The sequence below is a fragment of the Ahaetulla prasina genome, chromosome 16 (genome assembly GCF_028640845.1).
Source record: "Ahaetulla prasina isolate Xishuangbanna chromosome 16, ASM2864084v1, whole genome shotgun sequence".
NCBI lineage: Eukaryota > Metazoa > Chordata > Lepidosauria > Squamata > Colubridae > Ahaetulla > Ahaetulla prasina.
In genome coordinates, this window is record NC_080554.1 from 280,614 (window position 1) to 299,854 (window position 19,241).

Consider the following 19,241-nt stretch of genomic DNA (forward strand, 5'->3'; position numbering starts at 1 on the left):
TACTGGGGAGATCAACTCAGTTGGCCCTTCTGTGTGCCTCGGGGCCACTTCTGGGGGCCACAGTGCTGGGCGCCTTCTTCCCTGAATGGATCACATGCCGAGTTTCCAGGGCCCGTCCCTGCTCCGTGATCTGTTTGTGCATGGGAGAGTTCTCACGCTAAAAATACACTGTCAGTGATAAGAGAAAGATGGGGGGGGAGGGGGACCATGGAAATGTCCCTGCACGAGAAGGAAAAGGCTGTTGTGCTGCTGCTAAAAATATGTGGGCAACTCAGAAACAGGAAAGACAATTGGGGGGGGGGGTTTGCCAGCGCTTAACCCTCATCCTGTGGGTAAAGTTGCAGCCTTTCCCCAAAGCCAGGCAAAACCACGCTGGGGGCACTAGGGGCATTTTGCTGGCAGCTGCTTCTCTCCCGCCAGGGCTTGGCAAGGGGGCTTCAGTGGCTACATCCCTGGGCAAGCCCCTTGGGGGCTGCCTAGCATGGCCAGGAATGTTCCAGCCTCTTCCTAGGCGACCCTGGGAAGCTGGCTGTGGAGACCCGGCTCTCTTTCTCCTCCCTGGAGAAAGGGGGTCGCATCCAAAACGGGGGTTCTGCTGCCAAGGCAGGTGTGGGCGGGCACCAAGCATGTGCCGCAGGGTGAGGAAGCGGCTGGGAGGTCGGCTGTTTAGCCTCAGCTGGGAATCCGTGGCAAGGGCTGCTCCTCTGGGCCCAGAAAGACATCCCCCTTTGGTGGCACTGACATCTAGCGCTCGGCACCCGGGGCAGCGGCCGAGGAACTGGCCTCCTTTAAGCAAAGTAGAGCCCCATTCCAAAGGTGAAGCTGCCGGGGCGGGGGGGGGGTGTATACTGCACTTTGGGTCAGTGGGATCCAGTGGGATCCAGTGGGCTGGCTGGGAGGCTCCTCTGCCTGCAGTTCTGCCTCTGAGGGGGCGGGGGGGGGCTTGGCCTCCCTCCTCCGTCCCTGCCTGCTGTGGGCCAGATTAACCTTTCGGTCTCTCCCTGACCTAAGAAAATCTCGTGTCTCCGTTGGAAGGATTATCTGGCCATTGGCAAATGCCAAGAACGGGTGGGGAGGGTGGATACATTGCTGATGACAGGGTAATCTCCCTCCGTGATAATAGAAAACCCCGGTTGCAAATAAAGCCACAGCCTGTTTGGTGAGGCTGAGCGGTCAACTGGCACAGCAATGCGCCCGCTGCCTCGGTAGCTCTTTCGGAACCTTGGGAAGGCCCGGCAGGGGAGGTGGGCTCCCTGGAGGAGCCTGGAGGTGATGCCAGCCCAGCCCACAAGCCACTTTGAGGCGTGCAGGGACCAAGGCAGCACTAAGGTTTTCTCCTGCCCGGGGCTCAAGCACAGGTTGCCTCAGAGCCCCTTTTCTGAAGGGCCTGTGGCTGTTTCCTGCTGGGCACAGTGGCCTTCCCAAATCCATTGTGGCCCCAGCAGGGGCCCTCCCTTGTATAGGGCTCCTTTGGGGCCCAAGGGCTGTGTCCTCTGCTCCCCCCACCACTCCAGGACCCAGACCAAGGGCTTCAGGGCAAGCTGAGCGTCTCAAGGCATCTGACTTCGCGTCCAGGCAGGGGGTCCAACTTAGTTTGGCCGTTTGCTCTGGATCCAAGGCCAGGCAGTGCAGTGGTCATCCGCGCTCCCTTCCTCAGGTTGCTGGTGCCAGCAAGCTCTGAAGGGGGCGACATGGTGCTCTGGTGGAGGGAAGGAGGGAGGGAGGGGGCTGAAAGGCCTGAAAAGGGGGGAGAGGATGCAGGCATAAACACAGGGGAGGATGTGGAGGAGATGCGGAATCTGGAACTCTTCCAAGGGGAACTCCTCTTCCTTTTGGGCATTTCTCCCTCGCCCTTCCCACAGCTGAGGCCATAAAGAGCCGGGCACTCGCAGTGGGGGTGGGCGTGGGGGTTGTCCTCAATTTCCTGAAGATGGACTGCGGTTACAGGCAGGTGAGGCTCTGGGCCTTCCTCCTCCTCTTCTGCTCTTTCTCCATCCCCCAGCCCACTCCTGGTCCATTCAGGTAGCCTCTCCATCCCGCTCTGGGGTCTCAGTCCCTGGGGGGCAGGAAAGGCTTCTCTGAGCAGGGAGCCTGGGCGCCTTGGCCCCAATCCCAGAAGGAGCCGCTCTGCATCCTTCCTTATCGCTTCTGCTGGGCTGGAAAAGCTCTTATCTCCATCCGTCAGGATGTTATGCGGCTCATTAGGGAGAAAGCTTACATTAGGGGAGGTGGAAGGGGGGGTATTAGCCACTTCAGGGTGAGAAGCAGGCAGTTGCTGTGCCCCCCCCACCTGTTCACTGCAAAGGAGCTCCCCCCCCCCCCCCCCCGTTGGTGGGATTCAGGGGCAGAGCAGCCAAAGGGTCACATAGAGGGCAAAGTGCAAGTTTCTAGGAGCCCCAAATAGCTTTTTATGAATCAAAATGTTTGCTATAAGGGGAAGAAACACCAGGAAGGTGCAGACACCCCCCACCCCAGCTGGCTTTGGGGGATCCAGGGCCAGCTGGGGCTCCCGGCAGTATCACCTGTTGAGGGGGGGTGCTTTTGTGAACTCCTCCCTGCAGGGAGAGGCAACTGCTAAGATGAGATGAGATGAGCTGGGCAGAGGCCTTTGCAAGCAGAGGGATCTCCGCTGAGCTGGGAGGCAAAGGGCAGTTATTTCCAGTTTCCTCCCCTTGAACTTGAGTTCAGGAGTCATCCTCAGCTAGAGGGGTGACAATGGTGTGTGTGTGTGTGTGTGTGTGTGTGTGTGTGTGTGTAAAGCCAAGGGCCGGAGCTGCTCCCGTGCAGCACAAAGGATATAAAAGGAACGGAAAATTGCTTCCACTCCGGAAGGCTTGGCCTTCTCTGAAATGTTCTCACAGAACCGCTTCTCTCTTTAGCTCAAGTCACAGGAGAGCAGGGCACTCTGGGAATGCGCCTGGAAGCTTTTCCCCATGGAGCCGCCTGGGGTCTGATCCAGCTTGCCCCGTTTCCATGAGTCCCGGTGAATCGGGGAGGGCCCTCCGCACTCAGAGTGGGCCTGTCTCGGAAGGGAGGGGGGATTGTTGGGGTGCCTTCTTACTGTTTGCGGCATGCGAGGTAGCTGTGTGGGCAGGACCCTGCCTGCCAGGTGCACCCCTCACAGGATGGGAAGATGGGCAGCTGCTGTGTGAGGCTTGCCTGGCACTTGGAGGAGAGAGGTCTGGTCTGGTCAGTGGGCCTGAATGGGGGAAGAAAGATTACAGGGCCCAGAGGTTGGTGGGCACTGGGCAGGGCTGCAAGGGGAGTCCCAGTCCATCTCGGCAGGGACCCTCCACCCACTGCTGCATCTCTGTGATGGAGGAAGGTGCAGCCGCTGCAGCTTCAGTGAGGTGGAAGCCTGGGCCCTCCATCAGGAATGCTGCCTCCCCCCCCCCCCCAGGAGCCTGGCAAAGGAGCTGGGATGATTAGGTGGGAATTAAATACTGAAATGTGAACAGTTGACAGTGGCACCACAGAATGGCTATTTTCAAGGCTCCCCCCACCCCCCAGCTTTTACTTCTTCTGATCAGCTCTGCCCTCCACCCTCAAATTAGCCTCTTGCTGAGTGGCTGGGGGCCAGGCTGCTGCTTCTGAGTCTGCCCTGCAAGGCCAATGGGTGAGTGTTGGGTTTAGGTCAGCCTGGAGAAATGGCGGGTGGGAGAAGGTGGGCTAGGGGGTCTTCGAAGAGGAAGAGATGCCATCTGTAGAAACTCTCCTCTAGCTGGGAAATCCTCCGCTGGATTGGCTGGAGGCAAAAACTGCTCTCCTAGCTTTGTGTATTGGGGCAAATACAGCCTGGGGGCAGGGAGGGTGGGCTGGAGTTGGCAGGGGGGAGGAGGGGAGAGAAGGCTTCCTCCTCTTTGCTGCCAGCCAGCCTCCCTCCCTCCCTCACTTTTCAAAAGGCCAGGCCTACCCCCCTCTCCCTTGGGCTTCCCAGGCCTTTGTCTACTAGCAAGGCCCACAGAAGGGAGCAGCCTCCCCCCCCCCTTCATTCCCACACTTGTAATTGCTGGGTCACGAGAGGCCCAAAGCATTGGGGACAGAGCAGCAGGCAGAGGGGGGGGGCCTTGGGTGGGGAGCTGCTGCATTTCTTTACAAGCTTCTAGGAAGGTTTTCCCAGGCGGTGATTCCTGCACTCCCCCAGTTTCTCCTTGGCTGCCCCCAAATCCTCCCAAGCCAAAGGCCCGGCTGTCCAAAGGGGTCTCCCCTTGCTTTTGGGTGGAAAGGCGGCCCCTGATGGATGAGCTGGCTAGAGGGGCCTTTGGGACTTTAATTGGGGAAAGGGGAGTTTGGATTTGAGAGGCAGCTTTGTGAAAGTGCTTGTAGAAGCCGCTGGTGCTGGGAAGCTTCGTCTTAAACAGGGCTTCTCCCCCTCCTCACCCTTCTAAATGTTGGGCCCCCTGGGAGGAGCTTCCCAAGGCCCCTCCTTCCCTGGCCTGCCACCCTGTTTTCTCACCTGGATTTCTCTAGTAGTCCCAGCCTGAAAATGGGAGACTTCCCTGAGTGGTTGCAAGACCTTTGTGCCCCCCCCCGCCCTCCTGTGGCCAGAGGAGTCTTGCCCTGCCAGGTACTTGCTTGCAGGGGCCCCTGCAGATAAACTGGCAGGAGAGGAGACTTGGGCCCCCCCCCCGCCCCCTGGGCCATCCCCTTGCACTTCTAGGCCGGTCCTGCCTTGGGAGGAGGTTGGAAGCAGAGGCAGAGCAGATTCTGCCCAAGGGAGCCCCTCCCTCTGGCAGCAGAAGGCTGGGAAGGTGTCCTCAGGTTGCCTCCTGCAGTGGAGGAGGAGGAGGGATTCCCACGCCTCCTCACAGTGAGCATCCCGGGGCCAAACTTCTCACGCCAGCCCTGGCACTTGGCATCCATGGAAGAAGGCGGTCTGTTTTCCGCAGGCTTTCCCTCCGGAGCTCCTGGTGATCAGGAGGCAGCCCTTGCCCTGCCTCTTCTCGTCTTCCATTAGACCAAGAGCAGCTCCTGCAGAGGGGCCCCCGTGAACCTCTTTGGAGGGCAGCCCATTTGCAGCGTCTTGACCCGTCTGGGGCTTCAGGCAGGGACCGTGCAGCCACTTCCCCTCCTCCTCCTCCTCCCTGTCTAGAGATGGAAGACCCGGGGCAGAGGTGCAGCCATGGGGAGATGCTCACTGGGGCAGAGAGGACCAGGGTTGCACACCCTCCTGGTGCCCTCTTGAGTTTGAGGGGGGGACGGGACAAGGATCCCCAAGCGGCTCACATTCTTCCTTTGCCAGTGTTGAGCTGCCACCAGCTCAGTGACTGTCTGCACTCCGTAGAAACAACCCCCCCCCACAGGTCTCTTCCCTTGCCTGGCATGGAGCACCAGCCCTTGGGGTGTTTTGCAGAGGGGAAGGGGTGCCCGTGAAATCGGTCAGGCCCCAAATCCTGGGTGGGTGGGGGCGCTTCCTCTCACAGCCGAGGTGACGTCAGTCCCTCCGGAAGGGAAGCACCTGACAGAGTCAGAAAATCAGGCTTCTCTTCTTCCTCCTTCCAGCCGAGCGCGTGGAGCGGGATTGGGGCCAGCAAGGACGACCGGGCCCCTGGCCAGACCTTTGGGGCTGAGGGTGTGTGTGCGTGTGTGTGCTGTGGCTTCTGGGGGGGACGGGACACAAAGCTTTTCCTCTGATTTAACTGAACTGCCCCAAACGTTCCCTTCACCAGAGGGCTGTTTGCGCCTGGGGGTTTGGGGTCCCGCCCCGACACCCGAGGTTGGGCTGAAGGCAGGCAAAGCAAGAGGCAACCTCTGGCTTGAGCTCCACTCCCTCTGCCTTCCTTTCCCTCCGCGCACACACAGAGGGGATGCAGATTCAACCCCCAGCTATACTGTGCGGGGTGTGTGGGGGGCAGGCGGCAGGAGCTGCTGTAGAGATCAGGTTGCTACAAATTCAAGCCCTTCTCTGCCCCCTTTGCAACAAAAAGCTGCAGGGTCCCTCCTCTCCCTCCAAACAGAGCTCCAAGGCTGCGTGTGTGTGTGTGTGTGTGTGTGTGTTTCTAGCAGTGGTGGTGGTGGCTGTTGCTGCTGCTGCTCCTCCGGCCGCCTTCTCCTCTTCCTCCCTGCTGCTGCTCAAAGCCGCCTGCCCTTCCCCCACTTTCCCACACTGCTTAGCAAGTCGACAGGTTCTCACACTCGGCTCCCAGGGGGCCCGTCTGCTCAAAAGCATGTCCGCCTGGCCCAGGCGCTTCCTCTCCCCCCCCCACTTCCCTGGCCAGGGAAGCCCCCCTCCACTGCAGGCGGGCACGGGGCGTCCCCATTCGACTGAGCATGGCCAGAGGCAGGGAACACAGGCAGCAACCACGGCGGCAGCTGGAGAGCCAGCTAAGCAGTGCCCTCCCATCCCTGCCAGCTGCCCTTGGCACTCTGTCCTGCCTCGCAGTCAGGGCGCAAACTTCCCAAGCCTGGCTCCCGGCAGGGCAGATGAGGCAGACGGAGCGGAGGAATGAAGGAGACTGGCACTTGGGTGGGCATCGAGGTGGGATCCAGGCCAGGCAGAGTGGGGCTGAAGAAGGGACGAGCATTTGTGGGGCAGGCAGAAGGGCAAGCCTGGTTAGCGGAGTCCCATCTGTGGGGAGAAGGTGGTAGGCCCTTCGGTCATGGCAAGAGCCACTAGGCATAATGGACCCCCTCCCCCCAGATCCACAAGGGGTTTTTCCCTCTTTGCCTTTTTCCCCTCCCCATGGGTCCTCCACCACTAAGCCCTCTGCTCTTGGCCCCAGCGACCTCTGAGCTCCTGGGGCCGCCTGGCCCTCTTCCCAGAGTTGGTGGCCAAATCCTTGGGTTGCCCTCGTCCTCTGTCTGTTTACCGAACAGTTTAACTTAAAGGGATTAATTTGGGAGGGAGGGAGGGGGTCTCTCCTTCGCTCTGTCTCTTTCTCACTCTGGAGTGGCTGAAGCTCTCTCCCTATTTTGGGGGAAGCCCCCTGGCTGTGGGGTTTGTGCTTGCCCCATGGACCCTCTGGTTCCCCCCGGAAGGCTCTGAGATCCCCTGGATCTTCTCTGGACTCAGAACCATAGAACTGTAGGGCAGTTGACGGTGTGAATCGGGCCCTGAAGAACCTTGAGCAGCTGCTAACTTTCAGATCTCTGCAAAGCCGGTTGCAACATCTTCCACACTTGGCCGGAAGGGCCCTGCTTGGCTCTATGGTTGGCTGGGTGTTCCCCGTCCTGCCGTCCATCTTGACTCTCCCCAGTGCAAAACAGCAGGTGCACCCCCAGGCAGGTTTTCTCAGGCAATACCCCCAGGATAAGGAATATCCCATGTAAAAAATACAAGTAGAAAAATAGGGACCACCTTTGGTGGGAAGGTTTCTAAGTCGAAGAGCCAGCGCTGTCTAAAGACGTCTCCGTGGTCATGTGTCCGGCATGACTCAATGCCAAAGGTGCACGGAACGTGTTCCATGCGCCTTTGGCATTGAGTCATTACCACGGAGACATCTACAGACAGCGCTGGCTCTTTGGCTTAGAAACGGAGATGAGCACCGCCCCCTAGAGTCGGGAACAGCTAGCACATATGTGTGAGGGGAACCTTTACCTTTACCTTTTTACCCTTACCCCCAGGTGGGTCCCCTTATCGAAGTTGCATGCCTCTTGCAGAAGCCACAGCTTGGTCTCTGAGGAGAGGGGAAGTAAGCAGCCCCCACCCCTTCGAGGGCTGCTCCCTGGCTTCCCACCTCGCCCTGGGTCGACTGGGCAACAAGACATTCCTGTGGAGGAGGCTCCCTTCCCTGCCAGATTCTCCCCACAGCAGGAGCAGCCTGGAAGCCTCCAGGTCCCAGAGCTTCCCAAGGCTCTGGGTACCAGTTCTGGTCTGCTGCTTGCTGGACCTGGGGCTCCTACCCGCAAGTGTCAGTCCCATCAGGCTCTGTCTGCTCCCCGCCAGTCCTGCTGAGAACTGCCTTTGTTGGTGTCACCAATGGGCTCTCACTCACTCACTTGGGTGTGAAAACAAGGGGGATGCGTGTGTGCCCTCTGCTTCTCCCAAAGTTTGGTGTTTCACAGCAGCCCTTGGCACTTCCCTGGGAAGCCCTCCCCTCCCCGGCTCACCCATGCTGACCAAGCACCCTTGAGGATGTGGGGGGGTGCCACGAGGCACTTTTTTTTTTGCTTCTGGTACACCTCTGAATGAGTGCTGGGGTGGATCACCGGAGTCCAGCCACAGTGTAGAAGGAACCGCGAAAGTGGTTGTTGAGGGACTGGAGATGTGTTGGTCTTAGGGGCTTCAAAAGAGGCACCAAGATCTCCAAGGGCCCTTCGTCCCTCCTTGAGGGAAGGGCCAGGACTAGAGCTGCTGGGGCTCCTCTTTGCAATCCCTCCTTGCCCCCATCATCTGTTGGTTTGAATTCAAGGGGTGTCTTTATTTACTTATTTTGTCACAACAATATATGTAGGCATCGTACAAAAAGATTATATAGCATATAAACATATGAGTAAATATTAGGAGGTATAAGCATATTTATATATATAGGAAGAAGAAAAGAAAAACAATAGGACAGGAACGGTAGGCACGTTTGTGCGCTTATGCACGCCCCTTGTGGTCCTCTTAGGAATGGGGTGAGGTCAATAGTAGAAAGTTTTTTGTTAAAGCTTTTAGGTTTATGGGAAGAGACCACAGAGTCAGGTAAAGTATTCCAAGCACTGATGATTCTGTTACAGAATCTGTCATAAAACCACTTCTTGTCTGTCTTTGGGGGACAGAAGAGTGGTGTGAGAACGCATGTACTGCAAATGCTGTTGAGTTTGTTTCCTTGTGATGTTGGTGACTGTTGCCTTCCATCTCCCTCCACTGATGGATGCTGGGAACAACAAGCTGGCGAGCTAGGCCGGGCTGAGGGCTTGTCCCAGGCTGGGTTGAGGGCTTTTTCCCAAAGCCACCCAGGCCAGGTCGCGTCTGGGTCCTTCCCTGTTCACCACAAGCGCAGTGAGCAGTAAAGGCCAGAGGAGATGGGGGCTGCGCAGATGGGGCGCTGCCGTGGATGTGCAGGGAAAGGGAGGGGAGCCGAAGGCAGGGAGCACCAAGACTGAGCCCACGTCCCCTCCGCCTTCCCTGGGAAACGGTCTGCAAAAGGCATAGCCCAGCTGAGAGCAGCTGGGAACATCTGGACTGTACCCTTGCCAGTGCAGTGGGGCAGCCTTCTCAGCGTGAGCCGTGCTTAGCTCCTTGGACGGTCTGCTTCGACACAGCGATTTTGCCTTGTGTAGAAAGGCTGGCTGTTTATGGGGCAGCTGGGAAGCTCTGTGGCAGGGTTGGGGCACATTCCTTGAATTGGGGGCAGCCAGACTGAAGCAGCCTCCAGGAACCCTCCGTCTTGTTCCTGCCTTTTGTCCTGTCTCTCCCATCAGGGGACAAGCCTTTGGGGTGTAGGCTTTCCAGGAGGGTCTGGGACTCAGGCCTGGTGTGTATGTATAGGGGGGGGGGCAGATGCAGTACCTCGCATTCGCCTCCCATTCAACTCCTCCTTCCCAGGCCTCTTGGCTGCTGCCCCAATCCTGAGTGCTGGCTCCCACACGGGGAGGCCTCTTTAGTGACATGGCAGTCTCTCCCTCCCTCCTCCTCTCTCTGTCTCCCCCTCCCCAACCAGAGGCCCACCACAGAATGGTTTGGGAATTGGGGGGTGGGGGAGAGCAGCAAGGCTGGCCTCAGGATCGGGAAGGGGTGCCATTTTACACTGCAGTCCAGCCCATCCACTTTGGGCCAGAGGCGTCCCAGTTTGCATATGTCCAAACTGGCTGCTGTGCTCTAATCCCAGCCCTGGGTGCCTCACTACCCTTGTTGGTTGCTGCTTCTCAGGACGCTGACATTGTGACTGATGGGCATGGCAGTCGCCTGGGCTGAGAGCAGGCAGGAAGGCCTGGTTGCATCCTGAGGCTCTGGTGGTTTTGACAGACTTGCGTCCAGCCACCCTCTTCCCTTCTCTGCTCCCGGCTTGTTCCACCTTGTGTGTGAGGAACCGGTTTTTCTCCTTCTTCTCCGGGGCCTTTTGTTTCCGCTAGATCGGTTACGTTGCTTCTGGGCCTCGCTCGTATTTCCTTTCTCACGCTTTTAAAGGGCGTCCTTGTGTCCGCTTCCCCGCTTTCTGGCGGGCGGGAGAGGACAGGCACAAGCAGCCCTCGCTCCGGTCACTCTCTCTGGTCAGTTTGCCTGAGACGGGGGAGAAGGGGCAGAATTGGCAGGCGAGCAAGGAAGGGCCCCTTTGGCGCTGGAAGAGGCAGCGGTCTTTCCTGCTGAGGTTTCAGGGGGCCTCCAACCTCAGATGCAGTCTATCTGTGAATGCAAGCTGTGGCTTTCTTGCTCTAGGGGTTGGGCAGGCAGGGTTATGCAATGGGGCACATTCTTCTCCGCCCCCCCTGGGCCCTCCTCAGTTTGGCCCCTTCCTTAGTGTCGTCCCCCCACCAACGGCCACACATTCATGATGCTCCACAGCTGCAGAGACAGGGCCAAGGAAATGCCTCTGGGTGCTTTATTTGCTCAGGCCCTTTTGCCAGGGCAGGGTGGGGCAGGTGAGGAGAGCAAGTGCTGGTGAGTGGGGCGGGGTGGGGGGAGCTTGTTTGGGGAATCGGAGCTGAGGTTGGAAAATCCCAGCAGTCAGCCACCAGGGCGGGAAGGCCAGGCTCGTGGGGGTGTCTGAGCACATGAGGCATCTCCCAGCAATGTGTGACTAATGGGCACAGAGGAAGAAGCCGCTGGGCTCCCCGGCTGAACTCTGCTCTGGGGAGCCCAGCCCAAATTGCCTGATGCCGCAGCCCACCCCCAACCCCCAATCCCCACCCGTGGTGGGTTCCTTGGGCTGGGGAAGACCAGCTGCAACTAGCAGACCCCTTTGACTGCCTTGAGTAAAAAAACCCAGGGCTGCGCATAGCTCATTCCCAGCCCTTTCCCCCTCTGCAGAGCAGCCCAAGGAAGCAGTGGTGCACAGACCCTGCCATGGGGCCCTCCCCCCCTCCTTCCCCTCCCCCCCTCCTTCCCCTCCCCAGCCCCACAGAAGCAGCCATGTCTAGCCGGAAGGCCGCCTTCTGTGGGCCAAGCGCCCTGCCCTGCTGTGCTTGGAGGCTTCCAGTCCATCCTGGGACATGGAGGCATGGCTCCTTTGGGAGCCAGCTGCTGCGCCGGTGCCCTCGCTCAGGTGAGCACCCCCCTCCCACCCCTGGGAAGGAGGAAGCACTGGGTGGCCGTTCCCACACTCGGGCAAACCTTGCCAGCTCAGCCTGAATTGATGCCAAAGCCCAGACAGGCCCTGAGCAGCAGGACTTGGCTGGCACCCTCCTGCAGCAGCCTTTTGGAGGCTCCCGAGTCACGGCAGGCCCCGGTTCCCACGGCCTCTCCTGCCAGGCCAGCAGAGGGGAGGAGAGCAAGGTGCGGCCCCAGGGCAGGCAGGCAGGGGCTGGTGGACCTTGGGCAGAACAGAAAGGAAGCTGGCGTCCTGAGAGTTGCCAGGAGGGTCTGGCTGGGGGACTTTCCTAGAACTGCGTCTTGCGTGAGCTCCTTTCCTTGTCTCGCTCTCGCTTTCAGGGGACCAGTCCTGGGGATCCCTGGGGAACCCTCTTCAGACCTTTACCCATCCCTGGCTTGGTTGGTCCTGCTCTGGCTTAGGCTGAGGGTCTGCCAGCTCTCCCAGAGCCCCCCCCCCCCGTGTGGAAGGGAGCACCCGCCGTGCCCCGCTTCAGGGAGATGGCAGCCCCCCCTGCGGGGATCCTTTGTTCCCAGGAGCTGCCCAGGGTCAAGTAGGGCCTGGGGGTTCCTTGGGGAAACGGGAGCTTCTGGGTCTCTCCAGCTTCCTCCCAACCCCGACCTGGACCAAGCAGCTGCAGAGAAGTGCAGGTTGCCTGCACTGCTTGGACTGGCGAGCCAGGCCGGGCCACGCCTGCCTAACGGCTTCCCCACGTGCTTCTCGGTTGACAGGGTGTCAGCCTTCAGCCGGCCCAGCCCTCTGGGAGATTTTCCCATCGGAACGGCAGGAGTCGCGTCATCCTTGGGACCTGCGCTGGGAAGCGTTCCCAGGGCTGGGGCTGGGCACAGGTTCCTTGCTGCCGTCCAAGTGGGACGGGTTCAGCAGAGAGAGTCATTCTCAGGACTGCCCCGCCCTGCCCAGAAAAGAGTGTGGCAACAAGAATTCTGAGTAAACCGGGGAAGTTCCCTGGAGATTCAGACCTGATGCCCCAGGACAGCTCTCTGGGATTGGAGCTGCACCCCCGCCGGGTCTCCAGGGCCCTGAAGCAGGGGAGCGGCTGCTCATCACGCCAGCCTTCCTCCTGGGTTTCTGCCTGGCTCCCCCAAAGGGCCGGAGGGGTCCCTTTTCCCAGAGGGAGTCAGTGGCTGCTCAGCCGATTGTGGTGGGAAAAAACAAAGCTGCTGTGTGCATCTCAGCCCCATCCTGGGGAACTCTTTCACTGGTCTTTGAAGAGGGTGGCCCAGCCTGGACTGAGCTTCCCTTCGCACCAGCCAGCCCTCCAGCCAGGAGTAAAATCCAGCAGGTTCTGGAGAACCAGTAGTGGAAATTTTGAGCAGTTCGGAGAACCGGCAAATACCATCTCTGGCTGAGGTTTTTGTTTTTGTTTTATTTGCATTTATATCCCGCCCTTCTCCGAAGACTCAGGGCGGTTTACACTATGTTAGCAATAGTCTTCATCCTATTTGTATATTTATATACAAAGTCAACATTGCCCCCAACAATCTGGGTCCTCATTTTACCTACCTTATAAAGGATGGAAGGCTGAGTCAACCTTGGGCCTGGTGGGACTAGAACCTGCAGTAATTGCAGGCAGCTGTGTTAATAACAGACTATCTTACCAGTCTGAGCCACAGAGGCCCAGACAGAGTGGGGAGGAAATGGAGATTTTGCAATATCCTTCCCCCAGGAGTGGGGAGGGAATGGAGATTTTGCAGTATCCTTCCCCTGCCAGACCCACCAAGCCATGCCACGCCCACCAAGCCACACCCACAGAACCGGTAGTAAAAAAAATTGGATTTCATCCCTGCCTCCGGCCACTTCATTCCCAAAGGCCCCGGGGACGACATGCATGGCCTTACATGCCTGGGGGGCATCCCAGCATCCATTCCCCAGACAGCAGTTCTAGGTTCCGCCGGGCCTCCAGTCAGCCACATCCCATGAACGGCCAACGGGAAGCCCAGGGGAGAAGTCCCCAAAGGGCAGGAGGGGCTTTAGGGGGCTGCAAAGAGGGAGGGATGTGGAATGCAGGGAGAAGGAGAGACCCTAAGCTAGAGAGAGGAGGGCTTCATCACAGCTGCCCTTAAACGGGGGCTCCTCAGAGACGATGCTTGAGGTAGCTTTAGAAGAGGAAGGCAGAGCGGAAACCCCCCCCCCTTTCAGGGCACCCGTCCAGAAAAACAAGAGGAGAAGGCTGGGCTTGGATTACTCCAGGATTGATTCTGTTCTCCTTTACTGCAAACCCAGCTTTCCCTGGGTTCCTAAGGACCCAGAGCTGACGAAAGCTCCTTCCCTCTGCCTCCAAACAGGCCTGCAACTGCAGCCGCTACGTGAAGGTCTCGAAGGAGAGGATGGCCCTGCTGAGGAAGCAGAGCGGCTGCTGGACAGGGGAGGACACAGGTACATACGAAGAGGGGCTCCCCCATGCCCCCGTTGGAGCCAACCAGGCGGCCGGGATAGGCCTTGGAGCCTGCTGCAGCACACAGGCAGCGTGAGAGAAAGCCACGCTTTGGGCCGGGCCGGGGCGTCTTGTGGGAAATGGGTCAGGGAGGTCAGGGCTGGCGGTTCACTTCAGGAAGCCCAGTAGGGGGCAGAAAGCGCCTCCCCTCCCTGGCTGTCACCCTCAAAGGGAGGGTTGGCTGGATGGTGCAGGCCGGGGGTGGGCGGGGGTGGGGGGCTTCTTGGGGTGTCGGCTTTGCTGGGCAGCCATCTCTGAATCCCCGATGGGACGCAGCAAGCAGCAGCTTCTGGGTCAGGCAGGACAGGGTCCTTCCCCCCACCCACCCCCACCACCACCGAGTTGTCCTGCGGGAGAGAGCCACCCCGTTTGCTGAGACCTTCCCTGTCCTGGCTGCCATTCTTGTGGACTGACCCAGCTGGCTGAACAGGTTTCTCCCAGGAAAGGCTTGAGAACAAGAGAACAACCCAGCTTCCGTTCCCACAAAGAATAGAAAGCACCCTCCTGCCCGCCCCCCCGAAGCAGGCAGGGTCAGAGCAGAAGCAACGGCTGGCCACTTCTCCCCCCACCCATGCCAGGCCTACATGCCCACCTCTCTGGTATCAACTTGGGGCCAATGAGAACCTTGCCACATTTCTTGCCTTGGATGAACCTGGCCCAGTCCTTCCCCGGGCAAGTCAACCAGGCTGGCTATGCTACTGTGGGGCGGGTGGGGGGGGGACGGGACCCCATTGCCTGGTGAGAAGTGGCCAAGATGGCCCCTTTTGGCTGTGGCTCAGAAGGTGGAGCTGCTGGCTTCTCTCACAAGGGCCCTTTCACCCAGAGGAGCGATGGAGGGAGGGAAAAGGGGCCGCTGCCCTGGAAGAGGACTGGTGGCTGAGCACGGCTCAGCTGAGCTGCTGCTCTTCCCGGGACCCACCCCAGGCCTGCCTTTCCCCATGCCCGCTGTTTTATTTTCATTTGAACTGTGCTTGCATGTTATGAGAGGACAATTAATTGTGGTATAATTACTCATTTGAATTTTTCACCTGGGGCGCCGTGCAGAGTTTTTCCCAGGCTGTGGGATCCCTTCTCGCCCCTTTCTCTCCTTTCCGAGGCTCAGTGCCACCTCCTCCCCACTCTCTGCTTTGGCCAGGATCCTCTCGCGAGCCCCAACAAATCTGCCCGTGGCTATAGTGCCAACCTTGTAGTCCTGGGCACATTGCATCAGTGTTCAAGCCTGGCCTCTCTCTCTCCTGCGAGCGAGCGTCGACAGTGCCGAAAAAAGAAGGGCGAGAGGGAGAACCAGCAGATGGAGAGAGAGGAGCAGGAAAGGGAGGGTCCTTCTGGGCATCTGGATTTGACAGATCCAAAGCAGGAGGGTCGCCACTCTGTCTCTTTCGTGTGCCTGCGGGCATCTTCCCTCGACTGCCCTTTTGGCAACACCACAGGGCGGGGAGGCGGTCTCAAAAGGGTTGTCCTGGCACCTTTGGCAGTGGCAGTTGGCCAGGCCCTTCCGCCGGAGAACAGGGACCCCTGGGCCCATGGAAGATGCCCAGGGACCTGAGGGAGACTCGCCTGGTGCTTTTTCTCTCGCAGACTCCTGAGGGCTTTGCACCCCTCACTGGACCTTTGGACTCCAAGGACGCACCCAGGGTGTGTTTTTAAGACCTGAACAAGTTTTATGGCCCCAACCTCTCCCTAATCCTCCCCAGGCAGCGGCTCTGACCCTGACTTAGCACGCACACCGTCAGCATCCTGAGAAAGGCTGGGTCTCCTCGGGGAAGTTGGAAAGGTGGCTGGCTGGGACCTCCCAAGGACTAGCACCCTTGTTGACGGAAGCCTAGACAGCTCTGTGTAGGGGACCGAATTCCTCACCGTCACCTTTGAGGGACAAACTTCGACCATTTCCGAGATCCTGAAGGGTTTTTTTTTTTTTACACCTGTGACCTATGAAGGGGGCCAAATTGCTCCTATCTGGAGGGATGGGGGGTGTTGTGATTTTACACAGGAAGGGAAGACGGGGGCGTTTGGCCTTTCTTGCCAGGGACACTTCAAAGGGTCACCAACACAAAAGCACTTCAAAGTGGCCGTTTGTCAATGAGGAACTTGTAAAGCCCCCCTCCCTTCCATGCCCCCCCACCCCCGCCCCTCCAAGGAACTCTTTTCAAAGCCCTTCTCCCTTGGAAAAGCCCCCCCCCCCTGCACAGCAAGGGCCCCTCGCCAAAAGGTCACCTCCTTGCTGTCTCACCAGAGACAAAGGGGGTTTTCTTTGGGAAGGGAGGGAGTTGGAGAAGCAGAACAGGGTGGGTGGGTGGGCGGTGGAGGAGCCCCCTTTGAGTGGGGGGACGAGTCACCAGCAGAGTTCTCTCCCGCACTGGCATCCGCAGAAATCTTCCCATTTAGGCTGCAGGTTCAGAATCTCTCCATAGCCTCGCCTGCTGCCTCTTGAGGGCTTCCCCGTACAGCTCCATGTTTTGCACCCTTGAAAGTTTGCATGTTGAGAGTGGGAGAGGGGGTGGGGGTGGCAGATCTTTGCCCACAGCGAGCCTAGTGTCCCCTCCTGGGCTTCCCTCCCTCTGCACCCTGCAGGGCTGCCTGGATCCGGGGACTCCCTTTGGCCACCCCTCCTCTCTCTAGCTCAGCAGAATGGTCTTCCCCTGAGGAGGCCAGGAATGGGAAGCAGCCGGCGGCCAGTGGCCAAGAGCAGGGAAGGCTAAGCACTGCTCTTTGTTTTGCAGAGCCCCATTTGGGAGATCCCGGCCCCACCGCCACCCTGGAGCCCCAGAGCTGCAGCCTCGGCCTTCATCAACCTGCCTGCAGCCCACCCTGGCAAGGCCCAGAAATGGCAGTCCCTGGGGACGAATCCTCCCTGCTGCCCACTGGCGTCCGGCTGAGAGTCGAGGCTGTCCCGCCCGGGGTGCTGTGCCAGGAGGACGTGGCCTGCTTCTACTGCTGCAGCCAGTGCGGCCAGGTCTTCTGGGAGGGCTCCCACCTGGGCCGCCTGGTCTCCCAGTTTAGGGAGGTGCTCGAGCTGCCAGAAGAGAGCTGAATTGGGGCTTGTCCTTGGGCTCTGTGCAGGAATGGGGGTGACCCTGGGGCCCCCAGGAGCTTCCCTCACGGCAGGAGGGCATGTTGGCAGGTCACCCCGTTTTTAGAGGGATCTTTGAAAGGATTTGTCGGCTTCTTTCCTCAGGCCCTCAGACCACTGCAGACAGAGTGGGACCGGCACTCCCACTGCCTATTGCCTCTAGTGGGAGATGGATTGTTAGCATCATTCGCACCCGACTCCAGGACCAAATGTTCTCTTGCGGGTTGGGGGATTCCACACAACTACACACACACACACACACACACACGTACCCTTCCACACAGTGCAACTTGCAGCCTTTGCTGTAAAACTATATGCCCGTCTCTTCTGCCGCAGAAGAGCTCCTGCTGTTTCTCTGAAGATCAGAGGCATAGGCAAGAAATGTCTCCCTTGATCCCAGCACACACGCCTCCTTTTTTTTTTTTTGAAATATTTTTTTTAAGTATAATAGTTCCATCTTCCATTAAATAATGTGTTGTCTGGGGTACATGTATCTTTGTGCAATAATAATCAAAATTTACAACAGTATTCATTACGTTGATATTACTGCTTTAATTTTACAATAGTAACATTGAATGTTATAAACATATTCACTTCTCCCTCTTGACATATCTTCTAATAGGAATATTATAATAATATTAAACATAATAATCCTAATATTCATAAAAATAATAATCATAGTGTTCACATTTCTCAACATATTTTCTATATTTCGCTGAACTTTTGTTTCCTATTTTTATTCTCTAACCATCGATAAAATAGTTCCCATGTCATATAATATTCAGTTTGTTCTTTCTCCTTAATTGCAAGTGTTAATCTGTTCATTTCTGCACATTCTAATATTTTCCTAATCACATTCTCATCAGTAGGAATCTCTTCACTTTTACAGTTTTGTGCAAATACAATTCTAGCTTCAGTTAATACATGAATAATTAGATATGCATTCCCCTTAGTATAGGTTTCAGGTAAAATCCTCAAAAATATTTCTGGTTTTAAATCAATGTGTTGTTTTATCATCTTTTCCAGCCATGTATGTATTTTTGTCCAGTATATTTTTGCTTCTATACATGTCCACCACATAAGATAATAAGACCCAGGTGTCTGGTGGCATTTCCAACATTTAGCTGACTTATCTTTAAACATCTTTGCCAACCTCGCCGGCACGAAGTGCCATCTATAAAACATCTTATACAAATTTTGTTTATATGCAGTTGACGTTGATTTATAGTTCTTGTCCCACAATTTTCGCCATTTATCTAATTCTATTGTGTAACCGGTTTTTTGCTCATGCTATCATTGCCTCCTTCACTTGTTCATCTTCCAATTTGATGCCCAGTAAATAGCAATATGTTTTCGTTATCTCTTCTGTCCCTGTCAATATCTTGTCTAATTCTGTTAGTTCTTTATAGTAACCATATAATTTAGCATCTTTCTCGTATCTAGAATGTATCTGCATTTGTGAGTACCATGCCATATTGATCCCGATCACTCAATTCTTGTTTAGTTTTGAGCCCCCCCCCTTTCATTCAAGATATCTTTATATCTAACAATATTTCCAATGTTAATAACATTTGGGTGAATCAATGCTTCCATCCTTGAAAGCCAAACTGGTGTCCTCAAGCAATGTTGCGCACTGGTTTTCTCCCATACTAACAGTAGTGCGTTCCTAATATAATGTTTTTGAAAGTAACTATGTATCTTACTTTTCCCATACCACAAGAATGCATGCCAACCCAATTGCAAATCATGTCTCTCCTAAGTCAATAGTCTTGTATGCCTCAGTATAATCCATTCTTTCATCCATGTTAATACCACGGCCTGACAGTACAATTTCTAATTTGGTAATCCAAAGCCTCCTCTATTTTTTGAATCCTACGGCATTTTTAAGCTAATTCTTGCTCTTTTCCCTTGCCAAATATATTTTAATATTATGTTATTAAGTTCCTCAAAGTATTTTTTCCCCAGTTTTATTGGAATTGTTTGAAATAAGTACAGTAATCTCAGCAATATACTCATTTTAATTGTAGCTATTCTTCCTATCAACGGTAGTTGCAGATTTTTCCATCTACTTTAATTTGTTGCATCAGTTTATTTTAGTTATCTTCCTTAATCATTACACATCTTGCTGTCAGCTCAATCCCTTAGTATTTTACTTTCTTAGCAATCTGAATATCTGTTCTCTTCATTAATTCTTTTTTCTGTTTATCTGTCATATTTTTCACTAAAATCTTAGTTTCTCTTTATTTATTTTCAATCCTGCCACTTCGCCATATTCTTCTATTTTTTTTATTATTAATTTAGGCCCTGTTTCTTGTGAATCTTCCAGAATGAAAAATTAATTCTTCTGCAAACGCCTGTAATTTATACTCTTTTTTTTATTTCCATACCTCTTGTCTCTGTATCTTGTCTAATATTTCTATTTAATACTTCCAATGGCAATATAAATAACAGGGTAGACATTTCTTGTACCTTTTTTGATGCTAACCTTCTTAGTCATATCTCCATTTACCATCGCCTTAATCATATTAATAAATTTCTCTGCAAA

The 19,241-nt window shown here is 56.0% G+C and overlaps 1 protein-coding gene across 4 annotated transcripts in view; it reads left to right on the forward strand.

Moving 5' to 3' along the window:
- EXD3 (exonuclease 3'-5' domain containing 3) overlaps nucleotides 1-18,640 on the forward strand; it is a 39,371-nt gene extending 20,731 nt beyond the window's left edge. Inside the window, exons 19-20 of one of the 4 annotated variants that reach the window (XM_058159121.1) lie at nucleotides 13,478-13,568; nucleotides 16,347-18,640. In XM_058159121.1, the coding sequence (XP_058015104.1) occupies nucleotides 13,478-13,568; nucleotides 16,347-16,657 (402 nt within the window). In that variant the 3' untranslated portion in view covers nucleotides 16,658-18,640. The remainder of the gene's footprint in view (nucleotides 1-13,477; nucleotides 13,569-16,346) is intronic. The other 3 variants (XM_058159120.1, XM_058159123.1, XM_058159122.1) reach the window with 3 other exon arrangements.
- Nucleotides 18,641-19,241: the final 601 nt, after the last annotated feature.